The 19,264-nt window shown below is 47.0% G+C and overlaps 1 protein-coding gene across 4 annotated transcripts in view; it reads left to right on the top strand.

Annotated features, from left to right (window-relative positions):
• The first annotated feature begins 5,514 nt into the window (after nt 1-5,514).
• Nucleotides 5,515-19,264, top strand: part of Rab11fip3 (RAB11 family interacting protein 3) — a 76,549-nt gene continuing 62,799 nt past the window's right edge. For 2 of the 4 annotated variants that reach the window (XM_076937109.1, XM_034504943.3), the window contains exon 1: nt 5,527-7,314. In XM_076937109.1, coding sequence (XP_076793224.1) covers nt 5,836-7,314 — 1,479 coding nt within the window. In that variant the 5' untranslated portion in view covers nt 5,527-5,835. Of the gene's footprint in view, nt 7,315-19,264 lie in introns of all 4 variants that reach the window. The other 2 variants (XR_013111407.1, XM_034504942.3) reach the window with 2 other exon arrangements.

The raw sequence follows: 19,264 nt of genomic DNA, 5'->3' as shown, positions 1-19,264 counted from the left end.
GTGCTTTATTATATTTCATGTCCTACAGATAGATCCAACCATTATTCCTGCTTCAGCAGAAGGGCAAGTTTTTGAGACCAGTCTATCTGCAAGATCCAAGACATAAACGACTGGACCCAGCTTTGGAAACACTAGTAAGTACTCAGCATTGCACTGAGGACACGCCACTCTGGCTGTGTGGGTTTTCTCTTTGCTTGTTATCTACCTATCCCCCAGAGTTGTGGACAAGCCTGGTGAACTTAGTAGATCGATCCTCTGCACCTGCATGGTCTCACCCATTCAGCTTTTCTATCATCTTCATCAGTGGCAAAACACACCCACAACTTCTGTCCAGCATCTGTTGAAGGGCTTGGTTCGGCATCTTCTGTGTAGCCTGTCAGCTTGACCCTGCCAGCAGGCCCACTCGGGGCCAGGCCCCTGGAATATTAGCACTGAGAGGCGGGGGCCCTGCTACACAGCCTCCAGGGTGCTGTAGCCCGGGGACTTGGGAGAGGCAAGGATGGTGCGCAGGCGCAGGCCATATTGGGTGGTGGGAGCCCTCAGAAGGCTTGTTTGTTTGTTTGATATGTTCTCTGTGTGTGTGTCTGAACATGCATATCTGTCATGGGATGTGTGGAGGTTAGAGGACAACTTGCAAGTGTAAGTTCTCTTTTTCCACTCTGTGGGTTATGAGGATTTAATACAGGTTGTCAGGCTTGGTGGCAAGTGCTCTTAATACCTGAATAGTCACACCTCCCCCCAGGAAGAAAGACCTACACCTAGATGAGTTTTCTCAATGTAGGCATACATGAAAGAGGAAAACTACAAGGCAAATGGCTGTTACCTTTTTATTGCGGTGATAAAACATCATGACCAATGCAACTTATAAAAGAAAGTATTTAATTTGAGGTTCGTAGGTTCAGAGGGTTAGATACCATAACCACCATGGTAGGGCAGATAGCAGCAGGCAGGCAGGCAGGCTTGGCACTGGAGCAGTAGTGAGAGCTTGCATCTCCAGACACAACAACGCTGAGGGAGAGAGACATGCCCCCAATAAGGCCACACCCTCTAATCCCACCCCAAAAGTTCCATTAACTATTGGACCAAGTATTCAAACAAATGAGCCTATAGAGGCCATTCTCTCTCTCTCTCTCTCTCTCTCTCTCTCTCTCTCTCTCTCTCTCTCTCTTTCTCTCTCTCAGTACACCACAAGATTCTGGCAGTTGCTCTTCTCATTGCTGTGAGAAAATATCCAGTCCTCAGGAAGCAGAGGCAGGCGGATCTCTGAGTTCAAGGCCAGCCTGGTCAAGTTCTAGGACAGCCAGGGACACACAGAGAAACCCTGTCTCAAAACAAGTAAACATCTGACAGAAACACCTGAAGGACAGGAAGACTTGAGATTACACTTTCAGGGGGCTCAGTCTCCATGATTGTTTGAGTCTGTGCTCTTCACAGAGTATAGTAATAGAACAAGTTCTTACTTCATGGCATATGGGAACTGGGGGAGACAGAAAGACAGACCACACCCGCCCATGCCTGAGTCCACATACTCTAAGAATCCATCCCGTATGCCCCACCTCTTTGAATTTCCAGAATATTCCAAAATAGTGCCATCAGTTTAGGGGCCTAGGCTTTAATATACAAATATGTGGGCTCATTTAGTTCATGACGTACCTCCAATTTTATTATGTAGTCAGGGTTAGCCTTCCACTTCTGTTTGTTCCTCTCCCACTTCTCAAGAGTGGAAATTGTAAGAGGGTAGCACCATACTTACTTTTTTTTTTCTCTTTTTGTTACTCTTGTGGTTATATTTCATGAACCCAGGTTTTTGCAAATGTCAGGCAAGCAGTGATCTATGTCTTCAGCCCTACCTCAGCCTAGCTCACCTCAGCCTAGCTCACCTCAGCCTAGCTCACCTCAGCCTAGCTCACCTCAGCCTCGCTCACCTCAGCCTCGCTCACCTCAGCCTCGCTCACCTGGTACTCTGATTTGTACATTTATTCACTTAATATTCATTCCACTGTGGGCATTGTTAATTTTCTGTTTACTTGTTTTGAGACAGGGTTTCTGTTTATCCCTGGCTGTCCTGGAACTCGCTGTGTAGACCAGGCTGGCCTTGAGCTCAGAGATCTATCTGCCTGCTTCTGTTTCCCAAGGACTGGAATTAAAGGTGTGTGCTACCACCATCTGGAACATTGTTGATTTTTTTTTTTTTGAAAATCACATTTACATATGTACATACGTATGTACGTACATATGTATGTATGTATGTGTAGGCATATGTGTATGTATGAACACATATTCCCAAATACACACACACACACACACACACACACACACACACACACACAGACAGACTGTTATAAAAAGATTTTAAAATTCGTACAGACTACATGACCCAGCCATTCTGGTACTAACATGTGGGACAAGTGAAGGTTGTATCTCTACAGGGTCTTTCTGGTCAAGGAATTCCTGGTTTGGAATGGCAGTCAGCGTGACTGAGATTTTTAGAACAAAATTTTTGTTTCTGGCATTCCCAACAGGCTTCAATGCCCTTGCAGATACACTGGTTAAAGATGAGTGAAAGGTGGACAAAGGAGGATTCATTTAACGCAGCCACATTGGAAAGAGCCGAGCGGAAGGTTCAGGCACCCTAAGTCCACTTTCCCGGGACTGGTGTGAGCATTAGGTTTGAGTAGAGGAGGAATGAAGTCAGGCAAATCACATTGAGGTGTGGTCTGATCAACCACGCGTCAGTTCTGGTTCTGCAAGGTGGTCACACAGGGGGCGATGTAACTCTCCTGTGATGATTGCCTCTAATCCATGGTATGGCCTCCCCGTGCAGGATTAGAGCAATGATTTATCTTTCTGCCTTCAATTTTGTCCATTTGAATTAGGAGTCAGTGGTTTTTCAGGAAAAAGTAGCCGATATTTCTCCTTTCCTTCTTTGTCTTGTTTCTGTGTCTGGCCTGAGATGGATGTCAATTCTTCTACTTCAATCTCATGTGTGTACAACCATGTGTGCCCATGTTTGTGGGGGGTCACAAATTGACATCTTAAAAGTGTCTAGTGTCTGGGCTGGAGAGATGGCTCAGTGATTAAGAGCACTGACAGCTCTTCCAGAGGTCTTGAGTTCAATTCCCAGCAACAACATGGTGGCTCACAACCATCTGTAATGGAATCCAATGCCTTCCTCTGAAGAGAGTGACAGTGTGCTCATATATATAAAATAAATAAATCTTTTTTTAAAAAAGTGTCTAGCTGGGCGGTGGTGGCACACACCTTTAATCCCAGCACTTGGGAGGCAGAGGCAGGCAGATTTCTGAGTTCGAGGCCAGCCTGGTCTACAGAGTGAGTTCCAGGACAGCCAGGGCTACACAGAGAAACCCTGTCTCAAAAAACCAAAATTAAAAAAAAAAGTGTCTAATGTCTTCCTCAATCACTCTCCACCTTATTTTGTGTGTATGCTTATATGTGCATCAGTGCGAGATGTGTGTGGTGTATGTACACACATGTGGACAGGTGTGTGTGTGTGTGAATGTGTGTAGAAATCAGAAGAAGGTGCTTGGTATCGTCTCTATCCACCTTGATTATTTGAGGCAGGATCTCTCAATGGAGGTAACAATTTAATTTTTCAGCTAGGCTGACAGGCGCCTCACCCAAATGGTCGTCTTGTCTCTATACCTTTGAGAGCTGGAGTTGCAGGAGGGCACGGGACCACAGTTAACTTTAATATGTGCATTGGCATTTGAACTTGGTCCTTATGCTTACACTGTAGCTGCCCTTAACTACTGAGTCATTGCTCCTAGCTTATGTTTTTTTGTTTTTTGTTTTTTTTTGTATAATTTTAAACATTAAAAATAATTTTAATGTCATCTGCCTCTTTAGTGCTGGGATTATAGGTACATACTCAGCTTTTAAGATGGGTGCTGGAATCTGAACGCAGGTCCTCATGACGGCAGGACAGTCACTTTGTTGACTGAGCCACCTTCCCCACCTCGACTGGCTCCTTTTTTTTTTTTTTTTTTTTTTTTTTGGTTTTTCAAGACAGGGTTTCTCTGTGTAGCCCTGGCTGTTCTGGAGCTCACTCTGTAGACCAGGCTGGCCTCGAACTCAGAAATCCGCCTGCCTCTGCCTCTCAAGTGCTGGGATTAAAGGCCTGCGCCACCACCGCCCGGCCGAATGGCTCCTTTTAACCTTTCGTCGGCAGCCCCATTACTTGGTCCAAGTAGGGAGGTGTGCATTCTCCATACACTGGTTCTATTTGGGCACACAGCACTGGAAGTCATATATATTTTCTTAGCCTTGGCACACATCCGGAACACAAGCTCTTCAGAAAAAAGGTCTTGGACCTGACTGAGAAGACCAAAGGACACCAAAGAACAGGTGGATACTTACCATGACACACTAAATAGAAAGGCTGACATTCACTGGAGCTGCCTATGGCAATGTTCGTTAGCCAAAGGCAATTTCCAGTCCTTGTTTTAGATGGAAGCAACTCTATTCTTTCAGGATATATTCCTCAAAGAACCATTCAGTTCTTAAAGAAAAATGAGACTACAGTTTGGGGAGGGGACCATATCATCTTCCTTTCCCCAAAGCCAGCTGCTCAAAGCCTCCTATAATGTGCTGGGAATTTTGCCATGGGGGATGACTCAGTAGATTAACCGGCTGTACACCTGCAAACGGAGTTCAGTTTTTAGCTTTTGCCAAAATTGCTTATGAAACCATACTTATCCATTGGTGCCCACGAATGTAAAATTGGTTCAGAGTTTCCCTTGGCTAAATGGCTAAATTTAGTTCTTGTCTAGATGCAGCTTATTGCTTCCAACTGGCTTAGTCAACTGCTCCGCCTCCCTGACCACGATCCTCTGGTGATGACAACGGCATTAGTTAGCAATACTGGCGATCAGCGCTGGATATCGAGTTTAAAAACCTGTTCAGAGCAGTGTTGGTGGGGCCAGTCTATAATCCATGGTGGCAGGATTAGGAGTTAAAGGTAGCGTGTTCCTGTTTCAAAAAGATACCAAACAACATACCAAACTAAAACAAGATCTTCACCGTGCGCTCCTGTGGATGAATGTGTGAGCCCCTCAGATCCTGATCTTATGTGGGTGACTTTGGGCAATTCCTTACCTGGCGGGGCAATTCGAGCTCTCCTTCGCACCTACGTGGTAGTCTACCAATTAGTATTCTGGTCTGTACCACCAGTTTATGAAGGAGTCACACAGAAGGGACTAGCGGCTTCTCTGGGATATGCGCGTGTTTTGTTTCCCGTTCAGCAATAGTTTCCCAAAGCCTATTCTCGGGCGCCTCTTCCTGCGACAGAACGCTTCACTCATCTCACGCGCGTATATTGTACCGAAAATTCGAATGGGGCAGATCACCGTCGCCCCTAAACTGTGCCCGCTTCGAACCCACCTTTATAGCAACCCATGGGGGCGTGATCAGGCTACACGGCGTGCTGACGTCACGCGCGACGGAGGGCGGGCCGGCGCCGGCGCCGGCGTCCCTCACTGGGTCCCTAAGCTCAGGCGCTCAGGCTTCAGCCTCCGCTGCCCGGCCGGTGCCTGTCTCCCACCGTCCACTCCCCGCCACCGGGTCCTCACATCGCCTGGACTGTGCCACCGCCATGGGCCCGCGCCAGCCGCGCTGCGGGGCCGGGAGCCGCTAAGGTGTGGTGCGAAGATGGGCGAAGGCGGAGCAGGGCCCGAGCGCCAGCCCCAGCAGTCCGGGCGCCCCGCGCGCGCCCGCCCGCGTCGCCGCGGGGATGCCCGCGCCCGCCGCCGCGCCCTGAGCGCCTTTGTCTGCCTTCCGCGCCTTTCGCATCATCCCTAGTTTAGCGGGCGCCGAATCATGGAGCTGAGCCAGCCGACCTCCCTGTCGGACCACGACGAGCCGGCGTCTGGGCCCCAGCGCGGGGTCAAGGGGCCGGTGGGGCCCGACGCTCCTCGCGGCTGGTCAGATGAGCCCGAGGAACACGCCCAGCTTCAACGGTGGCCAGAGGGACCCAACGCGCCAATCTGCTGGCCCGAAGAGGTAGAGGAACCTGACACTCCTAGTCGCTGGGCCAGAGAGCCCAACGCCCCTCGCTGCTTGCCCCAGGAACCCGACGGATCCTGTCACTTGGCTAAGGAGCTGGAGGAACCCGACGCCCCTAGCTGCTCGTCCCAGGAGCCAGGCGCACCGTGCCACTTGTCCAAGGAGCTGGAGGAACCCGACATCCCTCGGTGCTGGCCCCAGGAGCCAGACGCACCGTGCCACTTAGCCAAAGAGCTAGAGGAACCCGACGCCCCTCGCTACTGGCCCCAGGAACCAGACGCATTCTGTCTCTTGCTCAAGGAGGTGGAGGGATCTGATGCCCCTCGCTGCTGGCTTCAAGAGCCAGACGCACTGTGCCACTTGGCCAAGGAACTAGAGGACCTCGACGCCCCTCGCTGCTCGTCCCAGGAACCGGACGAATCCTGTTACTTAGCTAAGGAGCTAGAGGAACCCGACGCCCCTAGCTGCTCGACCCAAGAGCCAGACGCACCGTGCCACTTGGCCAAGGAGTGGGAGGAATCCGACGCCCCCAGCTGCTGGCCCCAGGAGCCAGACGTACCGTGTCTCTTGGCCAAGGAGTGGGAGGAATCCGATGCACCGTGCCTCTTGGTGGAGGAGCTGGAAGAGCCTGACGCCCCTCACTGCTGTCCTCAGGAGGTGGACACAGGGTGCCTCTTGGTCAAAGAGCCAGAGGAGCCTGATGCCTCTCACCTGTGGCCGGGGGAACCCGATGCACCGTGCCTCTTGGTCAAGGAGCCGGAGGATGCACCTCACTGCTGGCCGGAGGAACCTGAGGAGCCCGACACTCTCAACGCGCCGTGCTTCTGGGCCAACGAACCAGAAGAGCCCGACGCACCTCGCTGTTGGTCAGAGGAGCCCCAGGTGCTGTGCCTCTGGCCGGAGGAGCAGAACACAACGCGGTGCTGGCAGGAAGAGCCCGATGCACCCTGCTTCTGGTCCGAGGATCGAGAGGAACCCAAAGTTTCGTGTCTCCAATTTAAAGAGCCGGAGAAGCCCAAAGTCCTCTGCAGTTGGCCGGAGGAGCTGGAAAACTGCCGCCCTACGCGGGGCCTACCCCTAGAACCCTTGCTCGCTGAGGGCGAACTGCTGCAGGCATGTCCCGGGCCACCCTCGGACCCAGGCCCGGCGTTGTCGCTGCCCAGCGAGCCCGGGACAGCTCAGGAGGAGGGTGCACGCCTCAGGACGGTATTCGACGCCCTGGACAGGGATGGGGATGGCTTCGTTCGCATCGAGGATTTCATCCAATTCGCCACGGTCTATGGGGCAGAACAGGTAACAAACTGAGTACAGTTATAGTTGGGAGAGATGTTACTGATTTCTGTTCAGGGTAGTTTCCCTGGAATCCCCTCTTCCCTCTCAGAGGAGGTATACCTCTCCTCTAACGTTATGATTGCTACTTATTTCCCAGATCTGGGAGTGGGAAACCCTTTTCAGTGCCTTGGTTCTGCCACTACCAGTGTTAGGACCTCAGAGGCCAGACTTGTAGATGCCTTTCCAGTAGAGTTAGTTTATTATGTGTTTACCACTTGTTGTACTAGGTTTTGTTTGAGAGACTGTAATTAGTGGCCAGAAGGATCTTAGGCATTAAAAATGTTAATTTCTGGCTGAAGATGTAATCAGTGGAAAAGTATTTGCCCCATGCTCATAGCCTGGAGCTCAGTCCTTTGTATCACATACTGTAAAGTGGCAAAATCAGCAAGCATAGGTAAATCTGAAGCTGGGCATGATGGTGCATACTGGTAGTCCCAGCATCTGTGAGGCTGAGATGGGACTGCTGGGAGTTCAAGGCCAGCTTAGTCTATGTAGTGAGTTCAAGACTAACTTGGGCTACAAAGTAAGATCCTGTTTCAAAGCACACTCATGCATGCATGCACACATTCTCTAGAATACACACACAGTTCTGCACTATGATCAAGAAAAGGAAGGGGATGAGCCCGGGAGTTTCATGTCAGGTGTCAAATGTAGCAGAGCCATCAGGGCCTCCACTCTCACAGGAGAGCTGAGATGTATGGAAGGGTAACAGAGGCACAGTTCAAGTGTGAAGGTCCCACACATCCCCAGGGGCTCCTGGAGAAGCAGGCTCCAAGACCAAGGCCTTGTTATTGTCCTTTCAGCACTTAATTGTATGGGGTGAAGATGGCACCAGGGCTGTGTGCTTTGCTGCAACCCAGAAGACACCATCTATGTCACAGGTTCCTCTTTATTTATCAGTTGGGAATAGATGAGGTGGCTCAGTGGTTAAGAGCGATGGCTACTCTTAGAGAGGACCCAGGTTCAATTCCCAGCACCCACATGGTAGCTTATAACTATCTGTAACTCCAGTTCCAGAGGATCCGACACCCACACACAGACACACATGTAGGCCAAGCACCAAATGTACATTTAAAAAGTTATTTATTGGTTGGAAGTCCCTGAAAAAGACACCAACTATGTTACATGTTCCCCCTGTATTTTATTTATTGGTTGGAAGTCTCTGAAATTTTTGTCTGTTAATTTCCATGTTATTCATTTTTCACACATGCAGACATTTGTTAAGTGGGTGTTCAAGTACATTTGCATGTTTGAATGGTCTTTAAGAAGAAGAGAGATAGAAATGAGCTGGGTGTGGTGGAACACACATCTGCAGTCTACGTCTAGCAAGCAGGAGGATGTCAGAATTGACGTCAACTGGGTACATAGCAAGACTGTCTCTAAAAACCAAAGGTGGGGAGGGCAAAGTTGGTATTTCTAAGTCGTACTGTTCAAACCTCTGGATTTGCAGCATCCATGGAACAATTGGGAAGAATTGCCCTGGTTGACTTGGAGCTCCCTGCTGAGTTGACAGTGTGGGGCCAGGTAGCTTCTTATTGAGCCTCTTGCTGGCCTTTCTCCTGGAGCTTGAGTTCTTGTAGTACTTTCTATCTTTTTCCTGGGCTGCTTGGCAGTTGTTTCCTAGTGTAGTGTGTCTTCTCTTTAAACTTCTTCTTGCCTCTGGCTCTAGTCTCATTGAGCAGGCTAAGCCAGGCAGAGCGCCATTTGCTGTTTCCCATGACCCTCCCTGCTGCTCTGCTCTCACTGTCATTGCTGGTGTCTCTGAGGTGGTAATTAGCCATGCAGTTCCACTCTTGCTTTACAGATAAGAAGCTAGAAGCCTGAGAAAGGCTACTGCCTTTCCCCAGGCCTCATCAACTGTGTTGGGACAGGACTGGAGATTCTTTTTTTTAGCTCTTTACCCACTGATGACTCTGGAATTGCTCAAAAGTATTTCTACCAAGTTTCAATTTAGTGAATTGTGTAAAATTCTCTTTGAGAAATGCCTTTGGTCATCACCTCCTCAATTTGATTCCCTTGGGGAAGACTTGGCCACACTTCTTCCCTGTTCCCTTAATCCTCCTCCTCAAAAGGTCTCACCATGCAATCCTGGACGGTCTAGAACTCACAGAGATCCACCTGTCTCTGCCTCTGCCTCCAGGATGATAGGTGTGTGGCACCATTCCTAGTGCCGCACAGTCCTGAATACAGACTAAAATGGGTCAGAATTGTTTGCTCGGATGGTTCCTGGTGGAATGCGGTTTGGTTGGGATGAAGAGTGGAGGGCAGTTTCCTAGGTCCTTTTGTTTTTAGGCCTCTTGGGAGGAAGCAGTGTTGGGTTGGCTCAGCTTCCTGGACTTAGAGCCACCTCCTGGGTTGTGCAGGAGGCTTCTTGTTTTCTGTGAGTGCTCTCACTGTTCTGGAACAGATAACACACAAAGGGATGGAAGTTAATCTTTATGTGAGTGTAAGGTGAGCTAGGTAGTCTTCGTGACTCAGCTTTGCTGAATATATCAGAGAGGAGCAAAGGCAGGAACATTAACCAGTAGTTCAAGAGTTTAGAGAAAAGCTAAGCATTCCCACAGTATATGTAGTTTGATTTTTTTTTTTTTTTAAAGACAGGGTCTCACTGTATAGTTCTGGCTGTCCTGGAGGCCAGGACACTCTATAGAGCAGACTGGCCTTGAATTCACAGAGTTCCATCTGCCTTTGCCTCTTAAAGGATGTGCCACCATACCTGGCTGTATTTTGAAATTTTTAAGATGAAAGAAATCTTGAATGAACATAATAGACCGAGCTGGTGAGTGATGCCTCTCATGCTGTCCCTCAAGTCCCAGAGGTTTCAGGACTCAGCTCATCTGTGAAGTTCTTCCACTTCCTTTACTTTTTTTTGTTTTGTTTTTTTTTTTTTTTTTTTTTTTTTTTTTTTTTTTTGTTTTTCGAGACAGGGTTTCTCTGTGTAGCCCTGGCTGTCCTGGAACTCACTTTGTAGACCAGGCTGGCCTCGAACTCAGAAATCTGCCTGCCTCTGCCTCTCAAGTGCTGGAATTAAAGGCATGCGCCACCACTGCCTGGCTCTTCCTTTACTCTTTTTTTTTTTTTCCTTTACTTTTAAAAGGTTATTTTACTGCTTCTTTATGTGTATGAGTGTCTGTGTGAGGCAGACGTGCAGGTGCCTGCAGAGGTGGTCAGACACTCAAGGTGGAGTTACAGAAGGTTGTGAGCCACCTGACATGGGACCTGGAAACTACACAGCATCTCCGGAAAAGCAGCAAGCCCTTAGTTACTGAGGCATCCATCTCTCCAGCCTCTGCTCTTTTCAAAGCAATTCCTGACTCCATTCCTGATGCTGTGTAAGCTTTTTGTTTGTTTTTTTTCAATACAGGGTTTCTCTGTGTGGCCCTGGCTGTCCTGAGTTCATTTTGTAGACTAGGCTGTCTTCCAACTCAGAAATTTGCCTGCCTCTGCCTCCCAAGTGCTGGGATTAAAGGGTTTGCCACCATTGAAGGCCTTTAATGATTGATGCTGCTAATCTTTATATATAAACAATTCTATGTTTATCTAAAAAATAAGGATCTTTTTGTTTGTTTGTTTTTGGAAACATGGTCTCAGTTTGTAGCCTTGACTGGTCTAGAATTCACTAGATTTACCTGTCTCTGTCTCCCAGGTGCTGGAATACCTAACCTAAGCTAAGGGTTTTGTTTTTAATCGTTACTTTACTCAGGGTATGCACTAACACGTGTGCCAAGTGCTTGTGTGAAGGTCAGAGGAGAACTTTGAGGAGTTTGGTATCTTCTTCCATGTATGCCGTCAGGCCCTCTGGCTTGGCAGTAAGCACTTTTACCTACTAAGCCATCTCTCTGCCCTATTTCCATTTTTCAAATTTAATTTCTTTGAGAATGGAGGGGTGTCAGTGATGAGGAAGGTGACCTTGAGCTCCTGATCCAGCTGCCCCCATCTCCCAAGCACTGGGATCCCAGATGTGAGGCACTAGCTGGGCTCCAGTGTCTTTTATGTAATCTGTTTATGAAGGTAGCATTTTCAATTATTAAGCAGGTTGTCTGAATTTTTAATAGGAGCACTCCCATTTATAACAGAGCTGCCTGTCATGTTCCTCTTTTCTCTTTTTCCCAAAGTGTCATGGTATGTGTGGATCTGATTACCTCACTTGGTGGCAGATCAGGTGTATGATACCATCCAGTGTCACTCACAGGAGTCTGAAGGGGATAGGAGGAAGAACTCATGGGCACGGTGGGACTTTCTAGCTGTATCTCTTTCTTTTTCTTTTCATTTTCATCTTTTTCTTTTAGGCAGGGGCTCAGATATCCTAGATTCACCTTCAGCTGGCTTTGTGGTGGAGGCTAACCTTGAACTTTATCTCCCTGGCCTCCATTTCATGAGTGCTGGGATTGTAGGTATATGCCATCACACCTGGTTTTATGTGGTGCTGGGTCTGAACTCAGGGCTTCTGAATTATGAGAAGGCATTGGTTCCTTTCATGCTTGCCTTTTTGTTGTTGTTGGTTTTGTTTTTTGAGACAGATTCTCTATAAAGGTTTGGTTATTCTGGAATTCTATGCAGACCAGGCTGGCCTCAAACCCATAGAGCTCTCCGATCTGCCTGCCTCTGCCCCCCCTAGCACTCACCACTGATCCTTTTCTTTTTTTCTTTTTCTTTCTTTCTTTCTTTTTTTTTTTTTTTTTTTTTGCTTTTAAAAGAAATCAGTGGTAATCAGAAAATAATATGTTTATATTTTATTTTTACTTTATTTTTACAGCATTTATTTTTCTGTTTTGTTTTTTGAGACAGGGCTTCTCTCTGTAGCCCTGGCCATCCTGGGACTAAAGGAGTGTGCCACCACAGCCTGGCAGCATTTACTTTTTAACAGCCATTGGTCCTTTCCAGAAACCACTCTGGTTGAAGCCATGAGTGCTCTGATTTTGGAAGATATGCTTTGTCCTCCATGGTGCTCACAGAAGGAGCTGCAGAGGCAAACCCATTTGTGCAGTGTTCCTGTTTCTCATTCCTTTGCCAGAGGCAGTCGATAGTTCTTAGGGATGTTTGATACTGTGGTTAATTTCTCTCCTGTTTTTTCCTTTCTCTGTCCTAGTCTTGGGTTTAAGTGTCTATGTATAGGAATGAAAATGGGCCTGGGTGGGCAGACTTTAGTCCTAGCATTTAGAACGAAGAGGCAGACAGATCTCTGTGAGTTTGAGGCTAGCCTGGTCAACATAGTATGTTCTAGGTCAGTTAGGGCTACACAGTGAGATCCTGCCCCAAAAGGAAAGGGAGAAAGAAAAAAGAAGGAAGGGAGGGAAAGAAAATGGGTATGTGTGGGCTTGGATATGTGTGTGTTCGTGTGCGTGTTTGAGAGAGAGAGAGAGAGAGAAAGAGAGAGAGAGAGAGAACACTTGAGGGAATGTATACCTCTGAGTCTGTGTTGACAGAATTGCCAAAATCAGGTGAAGTTCCTCTTTGTGCCTGGATAATAGATAGCTGTGTTAGCATCTAAAAAAGAACCTGTTTTGTCTTCTAAAAGTAACACATGCTTATTATTAAGCAAAGCTCCTGGAAACAGTGGTGTGACACACAAGACAGTTTGGGCTTGGTGTGTTAGAGCTCTAATCCAGCACTCAGGAGGCAGAGGGGAATAGGTCTTTGTTGAGGGCCAAACTGACCTATATAGTGAGTCACATTCCAGCAAGGGCCGCATACTATATGTGAATAACATACAAATAACAGTTGCAGGTGGTGGTGGTGGTACATGCCTTAATCCCAACACTCCAGATGTAGATGCAGACAGATCTCTGAATTTGAGGCCACCCTGGTCTGTAGACTGTTTCAGGATAGCTAGAGTTATACAGTGAAGTTCTGCCTTGAAAAAACAAAAAAATAAAAATTAGACAACAAAATAAAAAGTACTATTTGGGGCTGGAGAGGTAGTTCTCTGGTTAAGCACATGCACTGGTCTTGCGGGAGGGGTGGGGGGGCAGGTTTGGTTCCCACCTGAGTGACTTTCAACTGCCTGTGACTTACAGAGCTGCCATGCCTCTGGCCTTCACAAGTACTTGAACTCATGTGAGCATACCCACACATAGACACATAATTAAAAGTAGTAAATATCATTCTTTATACTAAGCAATACAGAGGCTAGATGTGTTGGCTTTCTGTTGTAGTACCAACATTAGGGAGGCCAAGGCAGGAAATCTGATGTGAGTTCAAGACCAGCTTTAATGAGACCCTGTTTCAGTCAACCACTGGCAGTAACATAACAGTGTATGTGACCAGTATCTCCTCTTCTGAGAAGATTATTACATCATCAGTATATTTCCTTTCAATTTCTTTCTTTCTTTTTTTTTTTTTTTTGAGACAGTGTTTCTCTATGTAGTCCTGGTTGTCCTGGAACTCACTTTGTAGACCAGGCTGGCCTCGAACTCAGAGATTTGCCTGTCTCTACCTCCCCAGTACTAGAACTAAAGGAGTGTGCTACCATGCCCAGCTTCAAAATTTTATAAATTAAAATTTATTTTATTTTTGGAGTTGTGAGACATATCTTCCTGTGGAATGTTGGCTTTAAACTTCCTGTGTAGTCCAGTTCAGCCTTGAAATCCTGATTCTCTTGTCTTCCTGAGTGCTGGGATTATAGTGTACCTTACCATGCCAGCTTTTCCTGTTTTGTTTTGTTTTTTTTTTTTTTTAACTGAAGTTTTTTAGAATGTTTGTGTGTGTGTGCATGCGTGCACTTAAATTTTATTATTTTATGTGTGTGAGTGTTTTGAACTCCTGAGCCCCTGCCTCTGCCTCCCAACATATATTATAGGATATGATAGACATACACACATATATTAATCTATATGTATGCTATAATAACCACAGGCATGTGCCACCATGTCTTGCTATCTCATTTTATTTTGCTTGTATTTTTGCTGAGATAGGGAGCAGTAGGTAGTTCAGACTATCCTTGTACCTCAGCAGGCTTTGTAAGGATGTGAAAACTTTTATTCTCTTAAGTCATTGGGCTAATAAGTGGGGCATTGTGCCTAGGGAAATGTCGTAACTGTTGTTTAGGTTACATTAAGCAGCCTGCCAATGAACTGATTACTCATACTTTTTGAAGTTAAATGGTAATTTTAATTTTACTAACTGGTTCAGCACCAATAAAAGCACCAAAAGTCAACTTGATTAGAAAGATTAACATTTCTTTGGAAAGAAAACCAGCCAACCAGCCAGACTTTCTCACATAAAGTTTCAGGCTGCAGGAGAGAACCATTTTCTGTTTTTCCTCAGCACAAGCTCTCTGTGTAGCCAGGCTCCCTGGGGTTGCTGGCCTCTTACCTCTGCAGTGCTGGGATCCTTGCCTTGGCTCACAGTGGTTGATTTCTCAGTGCAGTCTTCTTGCTCAGGGCCCCTGTTGAGTTTGATCCCTGACATATTAGTGGATGAGGATCTTTTAATTGATTTTGCAGCTAGGATGGAATGCAGGCCCTCACACATGGCAAACAAGTGTCTCCCACCGCACCCCTGGCCCCCAGGATTCCCCAGCTGCCCCCAGCCTGTTGTCATTGTGAAACAGTGTTCTCACCTATAGAATTCACCTCCAGAGCCATGCAATTGAGTTAGCAAACAAACCCCAAAACATTACAAACAGCAACAACAACCAAAAAAACCCTGCCTCCTAATGTTTAATAAGTTCCCAGTTGTGTTGGCTGTACTCATACGCTCTCAGGTACAGGCCTCACTCTCTTTGGAAGACAACAAGATGCCTTTGCCAGCATGTTTGCCTTCTATTTTTTCTTAGTTTGTTTTAAAATAAGATTTATATTATTTTCAATTTTGTATATGTGTGTATAAGTTTGTGTGTAGTTGTATGCATGTGCCCAAGTCTAGAGGCATAGGGTACCCCTGGAATGGGAATCAAACTTCCATAGGACAAGCTCTAGGACAGCCAAGGGTACATAGAGAAACTGTCTCAAAGAACAAAAAATAAATAAGTTCTTGTTGCTTTTCCAGAGGACTTGCCATTGTTGGGTAGCCCACAGCTCCCTGTGACTCCAGCTCCAGGAAATCAGATTCCCTTTCTGACCTCACAGGTATTGCACTTACGCACACATACCCCTCCTATGTATGTGTTATTAGCAATAATCCAATCTTTTATAAATTTAAATGTTTCACACAGCTTGTTGATGCAGGCCTGTGGAAGCTGGCTCCCCAACATTGCCGATGAGAGTATAAATGGTCCAGGCCCCCTGAGCAGAACCTGCCATGGTTTCCATGTCTACTCTGCAACCTAGCGTGGCCATGTGTAATGCCATACCCTGGGATGAGCATCCACAGCCATAAATCTGTTATGAAGGGATAAAGGGAATCTCAGGATCCACCTCCTCTGTTGAGAGCGCCACTGTGTGGAGGCAGGGTCTCATCTAACCTAGCCCACTTGGTCTCAGACTTGTTTTTAGTTGAGGATGACCTTGAACTTATGATCCACCTGCCTTCTTCCTGAGTGGTGACCTTACAGGCATGTGACTCCCCATAGGTGTCATCACGCCCGTGTCAGTTTACATGGTGTCGAGGCTCAAACTCGGGGCTTCCTCAATGCTAGGCAAGTGTCCTACCACTGGAGCCACTCGCCCTGTCCTGGAGTGATTTCCAGGATGGACAATGAAGAAGAAAGTACAAGCTGACATGAGAATGCAAGGACTGGGTCCTATAGGATTTTCATGTAGGAGGTCCCCAGAGGAGCCACACTGTAGAGTCACAGGGGGTTAGCTGGACAGGGGTTCCTGGAGGGGCCTGGGTAGGGTAGGGCTTCTGTTTAATGGGGATGGAGTTCACTTGGAGAAGATGGGTGAGAATGGCGTCTGTATAGAGTGCACAAGTTCAGTTCCTACTATTGCAAAAGCAAACACAAAACAACCCCCATATGGTAGCACAAATGATGGCTTTATAGCTTTTTTTTTTTTTTTTTTTTTTTGAAAGAGAAATAAGGTCACACATAGCCCAGGCTGGCCTCAGATTTACCATGTAGCTGAGGATAACCTTGAACTTTTGATTCTCTTGCTTTCCCCTTCCCTGGTTTATGTGATGCCGGGGCTCGAACCCTGGGCTATGTGTTAGGTAGTCTCCCTGCTGACTGAGCTACATCCTAGCCCTGTAACTGTCATTTTTATACAAAGTTTTGGAAAGAATGGTGTTTCACATTTTTGTAAGAGCTGGGCCGGTGTCTAATTGTATAGGCAATTTGGTGCTGTGTAGCTTCTGGAAACCTACTCTTCAGAGTGAGCAAGGAAGAAAGCAAAGAAGCTACATAGCCCCCTCTGATCTTACAGCACTACTCCTCCCACCCCCACCCTCAACCTGGGCTGCCACAGCCCTGGGAGCACTGGAGGGAGCTGCTGTCCTGCCCTGCTGGAGGGTTGGCTTCCGTGTGTGTGTGTGTGTGTGTGTGTGTGTGTGTGTGTGTGTGTGTGTGTGTGTGTGTCACAGTCCCTAGGGAACCTATTGGGACTGCTGGGCCGCCTCGGTGAGACTTAGCCAGCATAAGCAGGCAGCTCCCTAACTGCCGCTTGTCTTCTTTGGCTAGCTCTGATCTATCTGTGCAGCGCTTTGAACACAGTCATCCTTTGTGGGTCCTTCCACCTAGTACTGATTTAACAGGCTTTTTTGTTTGTTTGTTGTTTGTTTTTTTTTGAGATAGGGTTTCTTTATGTAGCCTTGGCTGTCCTAGGTCTGTAGACCAGGCTGGCCTCTGCCTCCTAAGTGCTGGATTATGGGTATGGGCCACCATGCCAGGCTAACACTGCTTTTTTTGTTTTTTTGTTTTTGTTTGTTTTGTTTTATCTGTTGTATTTATTCCAGTGTTCACAATATTTGCTTGGAACCCTTCTGTCAACCCTTTAAAACCTCAGGCCTATAGTGGTGCCCTCTGCCCTCAGTGTACAGAGACCCACAGTTCAGACCTCAGGCCCATCTGGTCTGCCAGGGTTTTTGCTTCTTTCTGGCTTGAGCTTGCCACTTTTTTTTTTGTTGTTGTTTTTTTTTTGTTTTTTCTTTTTGTCTATTTTTTGTTTTTTGTTTTTTTTTTTGAGACAGGGTTTCTCTGTGTAGTCCTGGCTGTCCTGGAACTTACTCTGTAGACCAGGCTGGCCTCGAACTCAGAAATCCGCCTGCCTCTGCCTCCCAAGTGCTGGGATTAAAGGCTTGTGCCACCACTGCCCGGCTGTTGTTGTTCTTTAGTGTACATTTCAATTTAATTTAATCACATCAGGTAGTATACTTCATGTGCACTTGCTGCTCTTGCAGGGGACTGAAGTTTGGTTTCCTGCACTCATGTTGGAAAGCTTACAACTGCTCACAACTCAAGGTCTAGGGGTCTGATTTCCTTCTCTGGCTTTCATGGCCACATACACAGACACATATACACATAATGTAATATAATTTGTAAAAAGAACTCACGCCCAAGGAGAGATAATATGGTAAGACTTCTATCTGTTTGTTTTTTTTTTTTTTTTTTTTTAAAAAAAAAAAAAAAGGCTGAATGACAGCCAGATGGCATCATGAGATCCTAGGGTTACAAAACCTAACTTGATAGATGTGAAACGGTAATATGAATAATGGACACGTGGACACAAATATTAAGTAAGACTAGATCTCATCACTGGCCTGAGACTAGAACGGAACCAGGCTATCTGCCTTCCTGCTTAGCCACTTCCCAGTGTATGACTAGCAGGGCATCCAGTGGGGAAAATACACACGTTCTTAGAGATGAGTGGGATGCAGAGAGCATGCTCAGAAGCGCTCGAATGAGGTCAGCTAACAATCTCCTGAAAAGCCCACTGGGAAAAACTCCAGTGAATCCCAGTATCTGGGAGGTGTAAATGATTGGGCAGATGGGCTTTCAGAGAAAATAACGTGGGTGTATAAGGTGGAGTACATCAAGGAAAACACAGGCAGGTCCAGCACAGTTCATGAAGGCATGGGGTGTCACACCTTACAGAGCAGATGCTCCAGACCACCAGAGGTGTTCCCCAGGAAGACACTGGACCTGGGGGTTAAACAAACAAGTCTTTTTCTAAGGTCAAGGCTGACACGGTGGTACAGGACCAGTAGCAAAAGGGAAAACTACCAGCCCTCAAGCAAAGCCTAGGAAGAGTTACTGATGGTGAAGGTACCATCTGTTTGAGCACAAGCTTCTTGGGTGGCTCCAAAATAAACTCCTAAGACTCAAGCTTCCGGCCTGAGGCTGGCTGCTGCACCTGCTTCCCCGTTATGGCTGAGTGCAGCAGAGTCATGCCACCTGGCCCGATTCTCTGCATGAGCCACTCTGTATGGAGCTATGATTGGAGCACTCTGGGAGTGTCTCGGAAAGTAGTGACCTGTGTGTATTGACACAGGACTGTTTTCCTATCTACAAAGTGGTTGTTAAAATTAAGGAAACAAATTTGTGAGTCTTGCCAACCTTGGGATCAGGCAGGCCTGGGTTTTATCAGCTCATGGCCACTGCCTTCTTCACTTGAGTCTTTTGGGCATTAGGCAGTGTCCTATGTAGAATAGTGAGTAAGACTGCCCTGTTCCTTTTCTCTAGGCAGCGGGCAGGTCATCTCTAATGCTGGAAGGTAGAGGTAGGTAATTCGGAGGTTGTATAACTGGGAACCTGACCTACTTAGGGAAAGCTCCTTCCTATAGGGAAGCAAGTGCTTTGCTTTTTATTTCTGAGATGAGAGAGGGTCTCTTGTAGGTCTCGCTGTCTCTTAGCTTCCATGTAGCTGAGTCTGATGGTAACCTCGTGATCCCCAGCACGTGGAATCACAGCGTGTGCCACCACACCACTGAGGCAACTTCTGAGCTTGCATTCTAGAGCTAATCAGTATTAGTAAGGCGGTGAGTGAGAGAAGGGGCCTTCAGTGATGGGGAGGAGAGGCTGTAGCCATGTGAA

The sequence above is a fragment of the Arvicanthis niloticus genome, chromosome 6, assembly GCF_011762505.2.
Source record: "Arvicanthis niloticus isolate mArvNil1 chromosome 6, mArvNil1.pat.X, whole genome shotgun sequence".
NCBI lineage: Eukaryota > Metazoa > Chordata > Mammalia > Rodentia > Muridae > Arvicanthis > Arvicanthis niloticus.
Note: the sequence above shows the minus strand (reverse complement) of the source record. Positions and strands in the feature narration are given on the sequence as shown.